Source organism: Tinamus guttatus, unplaced genomic scaffold (genome assembly GCF_059628265.1).
Source record: "Tinamus guttatus ecotype Peru unplaced genomic scaffold, ASM5962826v1 Tinamus_guttatus_pri_ptg000873l, whole genome shotgun sequence".
NCBI lineage: Eukaryota > Metazoa > Chordata > Aves > Tinamiformes > Tinamidae > Tinamus > Tinamus guttatus.
The window spans coordinates 25,928-43,041 of record NW_028289407.1 but is presented as its reverse complement, the minus strand read 5'-3'; the positions used below and the strand labels follow the sequence as shown (position 1 = coordinate 43,041).

Genomic DNA, 17,114 nt, shown 5'->3' with positions numbered 1-17,114 from the left:
GCCCCGGCGTTCCGGAGGCTCCGGAGCGGCCGCACTCACCCCTCGATGCGCGTGGGATACATGGACCCGAACGACGTCTGGCTCTCGTACTGCGGGGACATATAGGGCAGCCTATAGGGGATGCCCCTATGGGGAGCCCCTATAGGGAGCACCCTATAGGGAGCCCCCGGATAAGGGGTGACTCCCTATAGATCCCCCCCCGGGCCCCTATAGATCCCCCGCCCTCCCCTCGGGACCCACACCCCCCATAGGGTGTAGGGTGCTATAGGGACCCCGTGTATGGGGGGTTCCATAAAGCACTATAGGGTGCTATAAGGTTCCCAAAGGATCTATATGGCCCTATGGCTCCCAAGACAGCAGGATCCCTATGGGGCTCCCTAGGACATGTTGCACAGCACTATAGGGGCCTGGGGGTGCTATAGGTGCTATAGGTGCCCAGCAGGGCTCCATAGGGCTATATGTTCCCCACACAGCTCCACAAGGTTCCATATGGGGTCAGGGGCCAGCTCCATAGGCCCCAGGGATCCCCAGGGGGATCCCATAGGGCTGCATAGACCCCATAGGAGGATCCCACAGGGCTCCATAGACCCTGGCCCCTATAGATTCCATAGGCACCAAGGGGATCTCACAGGCTCCACACACCCTATAGGAAGATCCCATAGGGCTCCACAGACCCCATAGGGGGATCCTATGGAATCCACAGACCCCATAGGAGGATCCCACGGGCTCCACAGACCCACGGCCCCTATGGATCCCATAGGCAACAAGGGGATCCCACAGGGCCCCATAGACCCCCGGCCCCTATGGATCCCACAGACCCCATAGGGAGATCCCACAGGGTTCCATAGATTCCTGGCCCCTATAGATCCCATGGGCATCAAGGGGATCCCATAGGGCTCCACACCCCCCCAGCCCCTACGGATCACACAGACCCCATAGGGTGATCCCATGGAATCCATAGACCCCATAGGCAGATCCCATGGAATCCATAGACCCCATAGGAAGATCCCATAGCGCTCCACAGCCCCCATCCCCTATGGACCCCATAGGCACCAGAGCGATCCCATAGGACTCCATAGATCCCAAGGGCGATCCCATGGAATCCAGAGACCCCATAGAAGGATCCCATAGCACTCCACAGGCCCCGTCCCCTATGGATCCCATAGGCACCAAGGGGATCCCATAGGGTGATCCCATGGATCCCACAGACCCCATAGGACCCCATAGACCCCCGTGCCCTATGGATCCCATAGGCACCTTGGCGTAGCAGCGCTCCATGTGCCGCAGGGGATCCCATAGGGCCCCATAGACCCCATAGGGGATCCCATAGGGTGATCCCATGGATCCCACAGACCCCATCCCCTATGGATCCCCTATGGATCCCATAGGCACCTTGGCGTAGCAGCGCTCCATGTGCCGCAGGGGATCCCATAGGGCCCCATAGACCCCATAGGGGATCCCATAGGGTGATCCCATGGATCCCATAGGGTGATCCCATGGATCCCGCAGACCCCCGTCCCCTATGGATCCCCTATGGATCCCCTATGGATCCCATAGGCACCTTGGCGTAGCAGCGCTCCATGTGCCGCAGCGCCACCTTGGGGTTCACGGGGTGGCCGCAGCTCACACAGAAGATCTGCAGGTCGGTGTCGTCGCTCTCCCCGTCGCTGCTCTGCGGAACGGCCGGAATGTGGGAATGCCGGAATGCCGGAACGGGCGGGAACGCGCGGGAACGCGGGAATGGGTGGGAATGGGTGGGAATGCAGGAATGGGTGAGAATACGGGAAGGGCTGGGATACAGAAACGGGCAGGAATGCGGGAATGGGTGGGAACACAGGAAGGGCCGGGACACAAAAATGGGCCGGGATACAGGAAGGGGCCAGAGTCTGGGAAGGGGTCCAGGAATCTGGGAAGGGCCTTGGAGTCCCGGAAAGGGGCCCAGGTGTCCGGGAAGGGCCCTGGAATCCCAGGAAGGCCCCAGTATTCCAGGAATGCCGTGTTATCCCGGGAACGATGGGAAGACCCCGTTATTCCAGGAACGCCGCACTATCCCAGGTGCGCCGCATTATCCTGGGAACACTGGGAATGCCCCATTATCCCAGAAACACCCTGTTATCTCATAAATGCTGCTTTTCCCAGATTTTTCCCAGTTTTCCCAGTTTTTCCCGGAATTCCCAGTTTTTTCCCATTTTTTCCCAGTTTTTCCCAGTTTTTTCCCAGAATTCCCATTTTTTCCCAGTTTTTCCCGGAATTCCGGGTACCTCGAGCTGTGGCCGTGCCGGGTGCCCCTTGGCACACGCTATCAGTGCCTCCAGCTCATGGAAATACCCCGTTATCCCAGTTTTTTCCCAGTTTTTTCCCAGAATTCCCATTTTTTCCCAGTTTTTTCCCAGTTTTTCCCGGCATTCCGGGTACCTCGAGCTGCGGCCGTGCCGGGTATCCCTTTGCCCGCGCTATGAGCGCCTCCAGCTCGTGGAAGCGCCCCGTTATCCCAGAATTCCCAGTTTTTTCCCAGAATTCCCATTTTTTCCCAGTTTTTCCCAATTTTTTCCCGGAATTCCCAGTTTTTCCCAGTTTTTCCCGGCATTCCGGGTACCTCCAGCTGCGGCCGTGCCGGGTATCCCTTGGCGCGCGCTATGAGCGCCTCCAGCTCGTGGAAGCGCCCCGTTATCCCAGAATTCCCAATTTTTTCCCAATTTTTTCCCAGAATTCCCAGTTTTTCCCAGAATTCCCATTTTTTCCCATTTTTTCCCAGTTTTTCCCGGCATTCCGGTACCTCGAGCTGCGGCCGCGCGGGATGTCCCTTGGCGCGCGCTATGAGCGCCTCCAGCTCGTGGAAGCGCCCCGTTATCCCGGTTTTCCCAGTTTTTTCCCATTTTTTCTCAGTTTTTTCCCAGAATTCCCAGTTTTTCCCAGTTTTTCCCGGCATTCCGGGTACCTCGAGCTGCGGCCGCGCGGGATGCCCCTTGGCCCGCGCTATGAGCGCCTCCAGCTCGTGGAAGCGCCGCTCCATGTCCTGCAGCCGCAGCCGGGCCTGCTGCTGCTCCCGGCGGATCCGCTCCAGGAGCCGCTTCCCGTGCTCCTCGGCCACGCACGGGCTCTGCTGCCACTGCTGGATCCGCTGCGGGAGGATCTCGTAGATGCGGCTGCGGGGACGGCCGGAGCGCTGCGGCATTCCCGGGAGCGCCGCGGGATTCCCGGGAACACCCGAGAGATTCCCCGGAAACACCCGCGGGAATCCCCGGAAACACCCGCGAGATTCCCGGGAACCGCCCATGGGAATTCCAGGAAACACCTGCGAGATTCCCCGGAAACACCCGCGAGATTCCCAGGAAGCGCCCGGGGGAATCCCAGGAAGCACCCGCAAGATTCCCAGGAACCGCCCACGGGAATCCCGGGAATGCCGCGGGATTCCCAGGAAACACCCAAGAGATTCCCCGGAACCGCCCGGGGGAATCCCAGGAAGCACCCGCAAGATTCCCCGGAAACACCCATGAGATTCCCAGGAACCGCCCGGGGGAATCCCGGGAACGCCACGAGATTCCCAGGAAGCACCCGGGCGAATCCCCGGAAACACCCACGAGATTTCCTGGAAACACCCGCGAGATTCCCGGGAAGCACCCACGAGATTCCCAGGAAACACCCATGGGAATCCTGGGAAGCATCCGCGAGATTTCCCGGAAACACCCGCGAGATTCCCGGGAACGCCAGATTCCCCGGAAACATCCACGAGATTCCCCGGAACCACCCATGGGAATCCCAGGAACGCCACGAGATTCCCTGGAACGCCACAGGATTCCCGGGAAGCACCCGCGAGATTCCCGGGAACCGCCCGGGGGAATCCCGGGAATGCCGCGGGATTCCCGGGAAACACCCACGAGATCCCCAGGAACCACCCGCAAGATTCCCGGGAACGCCACAGGATTCCCCGGAAACACCCGCGAGATTCCCCGGAAACACCCGCGAGATTCCCCGGAAACACCCGCGGGATTCCCCGGAAACACCCGCGAGATTCCCGGAAACCCCCGCGAGATTCCCCGGAAACACCCGCGGGATTCCCGGAAACACCCGCGAGATTCCCGGAAACACCCGCGAGATTCCCGGAAACACCCGCGGGATTCCCCGGAAACACCCGCGGGATTCCCGGAAACACCCGCGAGATTCCCCGGAAACCCCCGCGAGATTCCCCGGAAACACCCGCGAGATTCCCGGGAAACCCCCGCGAGATTCCCGGAAACCCCCGCGAGATTCCCCGGAAACACCCGCGAGATTCCCGGAAACACCCGCGAGATTCCCGGGAAACCCCCGCGAGATTCCCGGAAACCCCCGCGAGATTCCCGGAAACACCCGCGAGATTCCCCGGAAACACCCGCGAGATTCCCGGGAAACCCCCGCGAGATTCCCGGAAACCCCCGCGAGATTCCCCGGAAACACCCGTGAGATTCCCGGGAACACCCGCGAGATTCCCCGGAAACACCCGCGAGATTCCCGGGAACACCCACGAGATTCCCCGGAAACACCCGTGAGATTCCCTGGAAACACCCACGAGATTCCCCGGAAACACCCGTGAGATTCCCGGAAACACCCGCGAGATTCCCTGGAAACACCCACGAGATTCCCGGAAACACCCGCGGGATTCCCGGAAACACCCGTGAGATTCCCCGGAAACACCCACGAGATTCCCCGGAAACACCCGTGAGATTCCCGGAAACACCCGCGGGATTCCCGGAAACACCCGTGAGATTCCCCGGAAACACCCGCGAGATTCCCCGGAAACACCCGTGAGATTCCCCGGAAACACCCGCGAGATTCCCCGGAAACACCCGCGAGATTCCCGGGAGGGGACCCCGCAGGCCTCCCCGCCCCATAGCGCCCCACATCTCCCCATAGTGCCCCACATCTCCCCACATCTCCCCACATCTCCCCATAGCTCTGCCCCACATCTCCCCATAGTGCCCCACAGCTCTGCCCCACAGCGGTACCTGGCGGCCAGCTCCACCCTGCAGGCCTCCCTGCCCCATAGCGCCCCACATCTCCCCACATCTCCCCACATTGCCCCACATCTCCCCACATCTCCCCACATCTCCCCACATTGCCCCACATCTCCCCACATCTCCCCACATTGCCCCACAGCTCTGCCCCATAGCGCCGCCCCACAGCGCCGCCCCACAGCGGTACCTGGCGGCCAGCTCCACCCCGCAGGCCTCCCCGCCCCATAGCGCCCCACATCTCCCCATAGCGCCCCACATCTCCCCATAGTGCCCCACATCTCCCCACATCTCCCCACATCTCCCCATAGCTCTGCCCCATAGCGCCGCCCCACAGCGCCGCCCCACAGCGGTACCTGGCGGCCAGCTCCACCCCGCAGGCCTCCCTGCCCCACATTGCCCCACATCTCCCCACATCTCCCCATAGTGCCCCACATCTCCCCATAGCTCTGCCCCATAGCGCCGCCCCATAGCGCCGCCCCATAGCGGTACCTGGCGGCCAGCTCCACCCCGCAGGCCTCCCTGCCCCATAGCGCCCCACATCTCCCCATAGCGTCCCACATCTCCCCACATCTCCCCACATCTCCCCACATCTCCCCACATCTCCCCATAGCTCTGCCCCATAGCTCTGCCCCACAGCGGTACCTGGCGGCCAGCTCCACCCCGCAGGCCTCCCCGCAGTACTTGGAGGGCGGCCGGGCCGCGCGGGTGCAGCCGGGGCCCAGGCACTGGCGCAGCCCCCCGGGGGCCCCGGCGTCCGGGCGGCCGCTCCGGCGCCGCTCCCGGTGCCGCCCCCCCCCGCGCCCGGTGCCGCCGGCCCCGCTCCTCCTTCTGGGGGGGGGAGACGTCACCGACGGGTCCCCAGTGTCACCAAGGGGTCCCCAATGTCCCCCATGTCCCCCCGATGTCCCCAATGTGTCCCCAATGTCCCCAACATCCCCCAACGTGTCCCCAATGTCCCCAATGTGTCCCCAATGTCCCCAAGGTGTCCCCAATGTCCCCCATGTCCCCCCAATGTCCCCCATGTCCCCCCATGGTCCCGATGTCCCCAATGTGTCCCCGATGTCCCCGCAAAGTCCCCAATGTCCCCAATGTGTCCCCGATGTCCCCCCAATGTCCCCAACGTGTCCCCAATGCCCCCAACATGTCCCCAATGTCCCCAATGTCCCCCCAATGTGTCTCCAAGGTCCCCCATGTGTCCCCAAGGTCCCCAATGTCCCCAACGTGTCCCCAATGTCCCCTATGTGTCCCCAATGTGTCCCCAAGGTCCCCTATGTGTCCCCAATGTCTCCAATGTCACCAATGTGTCCCCAAGGTCCCCAACCTCCCCCATGTCCCCAATGCCCCAGATGTGTCCCCAATGTCCCCAATGTCCCCATGGTCCCAATGTCCCCGATGTCCCCAATGTGTCCCCAATGTCCCCCACGTCCCCCCAATGTTCCCGATGTCCCCCCATGGTCCCGATGTCCCCAACGCCCCCAATGTCCCCAATGTGTCCCCAATATCCCCCCAACGTCCCCCATGTCCCACGGCCCCCATGTCCCATGGCCCCAATGTCCCCAATGTGTCCCCAACGTGTCCCCAACGCGTCCCCAACGTGTCCCCAATGTGTCCCCAACGTGTCCCCAAGGTCCCCAATGTCACCAACATGTCCCCAAGGTCCCCAACCTCCCCCATGTCCCCAATGCCCCAGATGTGTCCCCAATGTCCCCAATGTCCCCAATGTGTCCCCAATGTCCCCCCAAGGTCCCCAATGTGTCCCCAATGTCCCCAACGTGTCCCCAATGTCCCCAATGTGTCCCCGATGTCCCCCCAATGCCCCCTATGTGTCCCCAATGCCCCCAATGTCCCCCCAATGTGTCTCCAAGGTCCCCCATGTGTCCCCAAGGTCCCCAATGTCCCCAATGTGTCCCCAATGTCCCCAATGTCCCCCGTGTCCCCAGTGTCATCGGTGCCGCCGGCCCCGCTCCTCCTTCTGGGGGGAGAGACGTCACCGACGGGTCCCCAATGTGTCCCCAATGTCCCCCACGTCCCCCCGATGTTCCCAATGTCCCCCCATGGTCCCGATGTCCCCAACGCCCCCAATGTCCCCAGTGTGTCCCCAATATCCCCCCAACGGCCCCCATGTCCCACGGCCCCCATGTCCCATGGCCCCAATGTCCCCAATGTGTCCCCAACGTGTCCCCAATGTCCCCAACATCCCCCAATGTGTCTCCAAGGTCCCCCATGTGTCCCCAATGTCCTCAATGTGTCCCCAATGTCCCCAACGTGTCCCCAATGTGTCCCCAAGGTCCCCTATGTGTCCCCAATGTCCCCAAGGTCCCCAATGTCACCAATGTGTTCCCAATGTCCCCAATGTGTCCCTGATGTCCCCCCAATGTCCCCAACGTGTCCCCAACGTCCCCAACATCCCCCAACGTGTCCCCAATGTCCCCAATGTCCCCCCATGTCCCCAATGTCCCCAATGTGTCCCCAATGTCCCCATGGTCCCAATGTCCCCAATGTCCCCCATGTCCCCAGTGTCACCGGTGCCGCTGGCCCCGCTCCTCCTTCTGGGGGGGGAGAGACGTCACCGATGGGTCCCCAATGTGTCCCCAATGTGTCCCCGATGTCCCCAATGTGTCACCAATGTCCCCAACATCTCCCAATGTGTCCCCAATGCCACCAATGTGTCCCCAATGTCCCCCATATCCCGTGGCCCCAAAGTCCCCTAACGTGTCCCCAATGTGTCACCAACGTCACCAATGTCTCCCATGTTCCCCCATGTCCCCAATAGCCCCAATGTCACCAACGTCCCCAATGTCACCAATATCCCCGCAGCCCCGATGTCCCCAATGTCATCGATGGCCCCAACACCCCCAATGTCACCAATGTCCCCAATATCCCTGACGTCCCCAATGTCACCAATGTCCCCATGGCCGCAATGTCCCCATTGTCCCCAATGGCCCCAATATCCCCAATGTCCCCAACATCCCCAATGTCACCAATGTGTCCCCCATGTCCCCCATGTCCCCAATGTCACCATCCCCAATACAGCACCAACACGGCCCCAATGTCCCCATCGCCCCCATTGTCCCCCATGTCCCCATTGTCCCCCATGTCCCCATTGTCCCCATTGTCCCCATTGTCCCCATGGTCCCCATTTTCCCCTGTCCCCTCATTGTCCCCATGTCCCCACCTTGCGCTCCCTCCTCTTGACATGTCCCCATTCTCCGCAATGTCCCCATGTGTCCCCAATGTCCCCATGTCCCCTCACTGTCCCCATGTCCCCTCATTGTCCCCATTCTCCCTATTGTCACCAATGTCCCCATGTGTCCCCAATGTCCCCGTGTCCCCTCACTGTCCCCATGTCCCCACCTTGTGCTCGTTCTTGCACTCTCTCCTCCTAATGTGTCCCCATGTCCCCCCTACTGTCCCCAATGTCCCCTCATTGTCCCCATGTCCCCAATGCTCCCTCATTGTCCCCAATGTCCCCTCGCTGTCACCTTGCGCTCGTTCTTGCGCTCCCTCCTCTTGACGTGTCCCCATTGCCCCCATTGTCCCCATTGTCCCCATCGTCCCCATTGTCCCCATTCTCTCCAATGTCCCCTCATTGTCCCCATTGTCCCCAATGTCCCCGTTGTCCCCATTGTCACCTTGCGCTCGTTCTTGCGCTCCCTCCTCTTGACGTGTCCCCATTCTCCCTATTCTCTCCAATGTCCCCATGTCCTCCCATTGTCCCCAATGTCCCCAATGTCCCCATTGTCCCCAATGTCCCCATGTCCCCCCAATGTCCCCAATGTCCCCATGTCCCCTCAATGTCCCCATTGTCCCCATTGTCACCTTGCGCTCGTTCTTGCGCTCCCTCCTCTTGACGTGTCCCCATTGCCCCCATTGTCCCCAGTGTCCCCAATGTCCCCATGTCCCCTCAATGTCCCCATTGTCCCCAATGTCCCCATTGTCCCCATGTCCCCTCATTGTCCCCATTGTCCCCATTGTCACCTTGCGCTCGTTCTTGCGCTCCCTCCTCTTGACGTGTCCCCATTGTCCCCATTGTCCCCACGTCCCCCCATTGTCCCCAATGTCCCCATTGTCCCCATTGTCACCTTGCGCTCGTTCTTGCGCTCCCTCCTCTTGACGTGTCCCCATTCTCCCTATTCTCTCCAATGTCCCCATGTCCTCCCATTGTCCCCAGTATCCCCATGGTCCCCATTGTCCCCATTGTCCCCATGTCCTCCCATTGTCCCCAGTGTCCCCAATGTCCCCATGTCCCCTCAATGTCCCCATTGTCCCCATTGTCACCTTGCGCTCGTTCTTGCGCTCCCTTCTCTTGACGTGTTTGACCTTCAGGGCCCTCTTGCGCAGGGCCCGGTCGGGAGGAGCCTCCTCGGCCTCGCTCAGCCACCCCTGGGGACATGGGGACAATGGGGGGACAATGGGGACAACGGGGACGGGGGGACAACGGGGGGAATGGGGACAACGGGGACAGCGGGGACAATGGGGACACCGGGGGGACATGGGGACAACGGGGACAATGGGGACAATGGGGACAACGGGGACAACGAGGACAGGGGGGACAATGGGGGGAATGGGGACAACGGGGATTACAGGGACAGCGGGGACAATGGGGACAGCAGGGACAACGGGGGGACACGGGGACAATGGGGACAACGGGGACAATGAGGACAACGGGGACAATGGGGCGACAATGGGGGAACGGGGGGGATAACGGGGACACAGGAGGAATTGGGGGAATGGGGACATGGGGACAACGAGGGGACAACAGGGACATGGGGACAACAGGGACAGCAGGGGAACAAGAACATGGGGACAAGGGGGGGACAATGGGGACAACGGGGACAATGGGGACAACGGGGACAGCAGGGGAACAGGAACATGGGGACAATGGGGACAACGGGGACAATGGGGACAACGGGGGGACAATGGGGACAACGGGGACAATGGGGACAACGGGGGGACAATGGGGACAATGGGGGGACAATGGGGACAACGGGGACAATGGGGACAACGGGGACAATGGGGACAACGGGGGGACAATGGGGACAACGGGGACAATGGGGACAACGGGGGGACAATGGGGACAATGGGGGGACAATGGGGACAACGGGGACAATGGGGACAACGGGGGAACAAGAACATGGGGACAACGGGGGGACAATGGGGACAACGGGGACAATGTGGCAACATGGGGACAAAGGGGCAATGTGGGGACATGGGGACAGCGAGGGGACATGGGGACAAGAGGGGGACACAGGGGCAGTTTTGGGGGAAATCTGGGGTATTTTGGGGACAACAGGGGGACGCGGAGAGCTGGGGACATGGGGGGGAATTTGGGGGAAACTGGGGCAAACTGGGGGGAATTTGGGGGAAATTGGGGCAAATTGGGGGGAATTTGGGGGGATTTGGGGCAAATTGGGGGGATTGGGGGGAGATTGGAGGGAATTTGAGGGGATTTGGGGGAAAATTTGGGGGAAAATCGGGGGGATTTGGGCACTCACCAGGCTCTGCTCATCGAAGGCGCCGGCGCAGAGATCCTGGGGGGGGGGGAGGGGACATCAGAAACCAGCCCCTCCCCCCCCCCGAAGGGGCCCCGGCGTCCGGGTCCCCCCCCCCGACCCCCCCAACCCCCCCAAAAGGGGCCCAGGCGTCCGGGTCCCCCCCCAACCCCCCCAAAAAGGGGCCCAGGCGTCCGGGCCGACTCACCGAGGCCGGGAAGTACTTGTAGGATTCCTGCGGGAAGAGACGTGTCGGCAACACGGGAATAACACGGGATGGACACGGGAACGACATGGGAATGACACGGGAACGGTCCGACCCCCAAAACCCCCCAAATCCGCCCCAAAACCCTCCAAATCCGCCCCAAAACCCCCCAAATCCGCCCCAAAACCCCCCAAATCCTCCCCAAAACCCCCCAAATCTGCCCCAAAACCCCCCAAATCCGCCCCAAAAACCCCCCAAATCCGCCCCAAAACCCCCCAAATCCGCCCCAAAACCCCTCAAATCCGCCCCAAAACCCCCCAAATCCGCCCCAAAACCCCCCAAATCCGCCCCAAAACCCCCCAAATCCACCCCCAAACCCCCCAAATCCACCCCAAAACCCCCCAAATCCGCCCCAAAACCTTCCATGTGCAAAAACACGCTAAGGACATGCTAAGGACATGCTAAGGACACGGGGGGATCAAGGGCCAGCAAACAGGGGACCCAGAACCACCAGAAACACCCAAAATAGCCCCAAAGCAGCCCCAAAACACCCCAAAACGCAGCCACACGCCAAGGACACGCTAAGGACACGCTAAGGACACGCTAAGGACACAGGGGGATCAAGAGCCAAGGACATGGGGACCCAGAACCACCAGGAACACCTCAAACAAGCCCAAAACAGCCCCAAAATCCAGCGACACGCCAGGGACACGCCAAGCACACGCCAGGGACACGCTAAGGACATGTGGAGAGGATCAAGGGCCAGCAAGCAGGGGACCCACAAGCCCCCAAAACACCCAAAACAGCCCCAAAACAGCCCCCAAAGGGCCTGAAATGCAGTGACACGCTAAGGACATGCTAAGGACATGCTAAGGACACGCTAAGGACACAGGGGGGTGATAAAGGGTACAGCAACCAGGGGACCCAGAACCGCCAGGAACACCCAAAACAGCCCCAAAACAGCCCCAAAACACAGCGACCCGCTGAGGACACGCTAAGCACACGGTAAGGACATGCTAAGGAGACGGGGGGATCAAGAGCCAAGGACTTTGGGACCCAGAACCACCAGAAACAGCCAAAACAGCCCCAAAAAAGTCTCAAAACACCCCAGAATGCAGCGACACGCCAAGGACATGCCAAGGACACGCCAAGGACACAGGGGGGATCAAGGTCCAGCAAACAAGGGACCCACAAGCCCCAAAAACACCCCAAACAACCCCAAAAGAGCCCCAAACGCTGTGACACGCCAAGCACATGCCAAGCGCACGCCAAGGACACGCCAAGGACACAAACGGGATTAAGGGTCAGCAACCAGGGGACCCAAAACCACCAAGAACACCCAAAAGACCCCCAAAAGAGCCCCGAAACACCCCAAAATGCTGTGACATGCCAAGCACACACCAAGCACACACTACGGACACGCCAAGCACATGCCAAGCACATGGGGGCCCAAAACCACCAGAAACACCCAAAACAGCCCTGAAACAGCCTCAAAACACCCCAAAATACAGCAACATGCCAAGCACACGCCAAGCACACGCCAAGCACACGCCAAGGACACGGGGACCCAGAACCACCAGAAACACCCAAAGCAGTCCCGAAACAGCCCCAAAAGAACCCCAAAACACCCCAAAACGCAGCAACACGCCAAGCACACGCTAAGAACACGCCAAGGACATGCGGGGGATCAAGCACCAGCAACCAGGGGACCCAGAACCACAAGAAACAGCCAAAACAGCCCCAAAAGAGCCACAAAACACCCCAAACCGCAGCGACACGCCAAGCACACGCTAAGCACACGCTAAGCACACGCCAAGCACACGCCAAGGCCATGCCATGCACACGCCAAGCACACAGGGACCCAGAACCACCAGAAACACCCAAAACAGTCCCGAAACAGCCCCAAAAGAACCCCAAAACACCCCAAACCGCAGCGACACGCCAAGCACACGCTAAGGCCACGCCAAGGACACGCCAAGGCCACGGGGACCCAGAACCACCAGAAGCACCCAAAACAGTCCCGAAACAGCCCCAAAAGAACCCCAAAACACCCCAAAACACAGCGACACGCCAAGGACACGCCAAGCACACGCTAAGGACACGCTAAGGACATGCTAAGAACACGCCAAGGCGACCCAGAACCACCAGAAACACCCAAAACAGTCCTGAAACAGCCCCAAAAGAACCCCAAAACACCCCAAACCGCAGCGACATGCTAAGCACACGCTAAGCACACGCTAAGCACACGCTAAGGCCCCGCGTGCTCACGCGCGCGCGCAGCTGGCACTGGCGCAGCCGGCACTTCTGGCGGATCTTGTTGGGGCCCCCGAACTTCTTCATGTCGCGGCAGAAGTCGCATTGGCCGCAGTCCTCGGGGCGCCGGCACGCCTCGCACTCCCCGCACATCCGCGCCGAGCGCTTCACCTGGAAAACCGGGAATACCGGGAATACCGGGAATGGGATGAGCCGGGAATGTCGATGGGAATGGGAATGGGATTGGGGATGGGGATGGGAATGGGGAGGAGCCGCAGTCCTCGGGGCGCCGGCACGCCGCGCACATCCGCGCCGAGCGCTTCACCTGGAAAACCGGGAATACCGGGAATGGGAATGGGGACGGGAATAGGGGTGGGAATGGGGATGGGAATGGGGATGGGGAGGAGCCGCGGTCCTCGGGGCGCCGGCACGCCGCGCACATCCGCGCCGAGCGCTTCACCTGGAAAACCGGGAATACCGGGAATACCGGGAATACCGGGAATGGGAGTGGGAATGGGGATGGGAATGGGAAAGGGGATGGGAATGGGAATGGGGAGGAGCCGCAGTCCTCGGGGCGCCGGCACGCCTCGCACTCCCCGCACATCCGCGCCGAGCGCTTCACCTGGAAAACCGGGAATACTGGGAATACCGGAAATACCGGGAATGGGGACGGGAATGGGGATGGGGATGGGGATGGGAATGGGGACGGGAATGGGGATGGGAATGGGAATGGGAATGGGGATGGGGATGGGGAGGAGCCGCAGTCCTCGGGGCGCCGGCACGCCTCGCACTCCCCGCACATCCGCGCCGAGCGCTTCACCTGGAAAACCGGGAATACCGGGAATGCCGGGAATGGGAATGGGGATGGGAATGGGGTGGGAATGGGAATGGGGAGGAGCCGCGGTCCTCGGGGCGCCGGCACGCCTCGCACTCCCCGCACATCCGCGCCGAGCGCTTCACCTGGAAAACCGGGAATACCGGGAATACCGGGAATGGGATTGGGAAAGGGGATGGGAATGGGAATGGGAAAGGGGATGGGAATGGGGATGGGGAGGTGCCGCAGTCCTCGGGGCGCCGGCACGCCTCGCGCTCCCCACCGAGCGCTTCACCTGCCGGAAAACCAGGAATGCTGATGGGAATGAGCTGGGAATGCCGACGGGAATAAGCCGGGAATGCCAACGGGAATGGGGATGGGGACAGGAATGGGGACAAGCTGGGAATGCGGACAGGGGGGCAGGAATGGGGAGCGGGAATGGGGATGAGGGGGTGGGAATGAGGAGCGCAAATGGGGATAAGGAGACAGGGAATGGGGACCGGGAATGGCGATGAGGGGGCGGGAATGGGGATGAGGGAACGGGAATGGGGATGAGAGAGCGGGAATGGGGATGAGGGAGCGGGAATGGGGATGAGGGAGCGGGAATGGGGATGAGGGGGTGGGAATGGGGATGAGGGAGCGGGAATGGGGATGAGGGAGCGGGAACGGGGATGAGGGAGCGGGAATGGGGAGCGGGAATAGAGATGAGCCGGGAATAGGGGCGGGGGGGCGGGAATGGGGATGAAAGGACAGGGAATAGGCACCGGGAATGGCGATGAGGATGTGGAAAGAGGGATGCGGGGCTGGGAATGGGGACCAGGAATGCCAATGAGGTGCTGGGAATGGGCACGAAGGAGCAGGAATGGGGACAAAGGGTCTGGGAACGAGGACAACGTGTTTGGGAATAGGGATAAAGTGCTGGGAATGGGGATGACACAGCAGGAATGGGGATGAGAAGGCGGGAGCGGGAACCGGGAATGGGGACCGGGAATGCGGGAAGGGCCCCGGCGTCCGGCCCCACCTTGGCCGCCCGGCCCTGCTCCAGCGCCAGCTCCTGGGCCTTCCGGCACAGCTCGGCCTTGTCCCGCTCCGGATCCCGCTCCCGCTCCCGGGATTTCTTGTGCCGGTAGCGGATCTCCAGGCTCGGGTCCTTCTCTGGGAAAACGGGAACGGGGGAGAAATCAGGGAAGGGACCCGGGTGTCCGGGAAAGGGCCCGGGCGTCCGGGAAAGGGCCCAGGATCCCAGGAAAGGGCCCAGGCGTCCGGGAAAGGGCCCCGGTGTCTGGGAAAGGGGCCAGGAGTCTGGGAAGGGGCCCAGGAGACCGGGAATGGGCCCCGGATCCCCGGAATTGGCCCCAGATCCCGGGAATGGCCCCGGATCCACGGAATCGGCCCCGGATCCCCGGAATCGGCCCCGGATCCCGGGAATCGGCCCCGGATCCCGGGAATGGCCCCGGATCCCGGGAATGGCCCCGGATCCCGGGAAGGCCCCGGATCCCGGGAATGGCCCCGGATCCCGGGAATGGCCCCGGATCCCGGGAATGGCCCCGGATCCCGGGAAGGCCCCGGATCCCGGGAATCGGCCCCGGATCCCGGGAATCGGCCCCGGATCCCGGGAATGGGCCCCGGATCCCGGGAATGGCCCCGGATCCCGGGAATGGCCCCGGATCCCGGAATGGCCCCGGATCCCGAGAATCGGCCCCGGATCCCGGGAATGGCCCCGGATCCCGGGAATGGCCCCGGATCCCAGGAATCGGCCCCGGATCCCCGGAATGGCCCCAGATCCCAGAATTGGCCCCGGATCCCAGGAATGGCCCCGGATCCAGGAATGGCCCCGGATCCCCGGAATGGCCCCGGATCCCGGGAATCGGCCCCGGATCCCAGGAATGGCCCCGGATCCCGGGAATGGCCCCGGATCCCGGAATGGCCCCGGATCCCGGGAATGGCCCCGGATCCCGGGAATGGCCCCGGATCCCCAGAATCGGCCCTGGATCCCGGGAATCGGCCCCGGATCCCGGGAATGGCCCCGGATCCCGGGAAGGCCGCGCTCACCCCGGCAGGCCTCGCAGTACCACTCCCGAATGGCCTTGGCCATCCGCTCCGTGATGTTGATGCAGTCGCCGTGGAACCACTCGTTGCAGTTGTCGCAGCCGCTGCGGGGACGGGGACGGCGTCGGGAAGGGGCCCCGGCGTCCGGGAAGGGCCCAGGCGTCCGGGAAGGGGCCCAGGAGTCCGGGAAGGGTCCAGGGATCCGGGAAGGGCCCAGGAGTCCGGGAAGGGCCCAGGAGTCCGGGAAGGGGCCCAGGAGTCCGGGAAGGGCCCAGGAGTCCGGGAAGGGACCCAGGCGTCCGGGAAGGGACCCAGGCGTCCGGGAAGGGCCCAGGAGTCCGGGAAGGGCCCAGGAGTCCGGGAAGGGCCCAGGAGTCCGGGAAGGGCCCAGGCGTCCGGGAAGGGGCCCCGGCGTCCGGGAAGGGCCCAGGAGTCCGGGAAGGGCCCAGGCGTCCGGGAAGGGGCCCCGGCGTCCGGGAAGAGGCCCAGGAGTCCGGGAAGGGGCCCAGGAGTCCGGGAAGGGGCCACAACCTCCCCCATAGGGCCCCAAGTAACTGGAAGGGCCCAGGTGTCCGGGAAAGGGTCCCGGTGTCCCAAGAAGGTCCCGGTGTCCCTAAAGGGGTCCCGGTTCCCAGGCAGGTCCCGGTAGATCCCGGTGTCCCGGAAGAAGTCCCAGAAGGGGTCCCGGTTCCCGGAAGGGCTCCCGGTGACCCGGAAGGCCCCGCAGCCCGGGCCGGTCCTGGTTCCCAGAAGGCTCCGGTGTCCCGGGCAGGTCCCGGTATCCCGGAAGGGCTCCCGGAAGGCCCCCCGCTCCCCGGAAGGCCCCCCGGTCCCCCCGCTCACATCATGAAGCAGTTGATGTCCGGTTTCCGGCACACGCAATAGACCGGCGCGTTCTCCTCCTCCCCGCCCGGCGCCGCCTCCGCGTCCGAGAACTCGCTGTCCTGGGGGGGAGGGGAGGGGGGGGGGACGCGATGGGCCCCGGCGTCCGGGCGGCCCCGGGGGGGGGGGAGGGGAGGGGGTCCCGGTGCCGCCGCCGCTCACCATGGCGATCCCCGGCCCGAGCCCGCCGCGCGCCGGAAGCGGGGACGCGCGGGCTCCTTCCGCTTCCGGCTTCCGCCGGGAAGATGGCGGCGCCCTGCCTCCCTCGCCCGCCGGGATGCGCAAGCGTCAACGCACCCCACCCCGCCCCGGGCGTGCGCCAAGATGGCGGCGCCCCTCGCCGTACACCAAGATGGCGGCGCCCCCCGCCGTACACCAAGATGGCGGCGCCCTCCGCCGTACGCTTCGGGTTCCAACATGGCGACACC

The 17,114-nt window shown here is 63.0% G+C and overlaps 1 protein-coding gene across 1 annotated transcript; it reads right to left on the bottom strand.

The window, feature by feature from the left end:
- Window positions 1-16: 16 nt before the first annotated feature.
- LOC148591288 (CXXC-type zinc finger protein 1-like) lies at window positions 17-17,105 on the bottom strand. The gene is made up of 12 exons (XM_088537874.1): window positions 17,061-17,105; window positions 16,648-16,748; window positions 15,808-15,908; window positions 14,777-14,910; window positions 12,957-13,112; window positions 10,692-10,718; window positions 10,487-10,522; window positions 9,270-9,374; window positions 5,634-5,758; window positions 2,939-3,146; window positions 1,562-1,672; window positions 17-89 (listed from the first exon to the last, which is right to left on the bottom strand). Exons 1-12 carry the CDS (start codon window positions 17,103-17,105, stop codon window positions 36-38), a joined length of 1,203 nt encoding a protein of 400 aa, XP_088394000.1. The 3' UTR covers window positions 17-35.
- Window positions 17,106-17,114: the final 9 nt, after the last annotated feature.

What these genes read in the sequence shown, in the direction of transcription:
- LOC148591288 (XM_088537874.1), bottom strand. Translation starts at nt 17,105, where the DNA reads ATGTTGGAACCCGAAGCGTACGGCGGAGGGCGCCGCCATCTTGGT. An exon ending in AGCAGGGCCGGGCGGCCAAG is followed by an intron (nt 13,113 to 14,776) that starts GTGGGGCCGGAC and finishes CCGGTTTTCCAG; the next exon opens with GTGAAGCGCTCGGCGCGGAT. An exon ending in ACAAGTACTTCCCGGCCTCG is followed by an intron (nt 10,523 to 10,691) that starts GTGAGTCGGCCC and finishes CCCCCCCCCCAG; the next exon opens with GATCTCTGCGCCGGCGCCTT.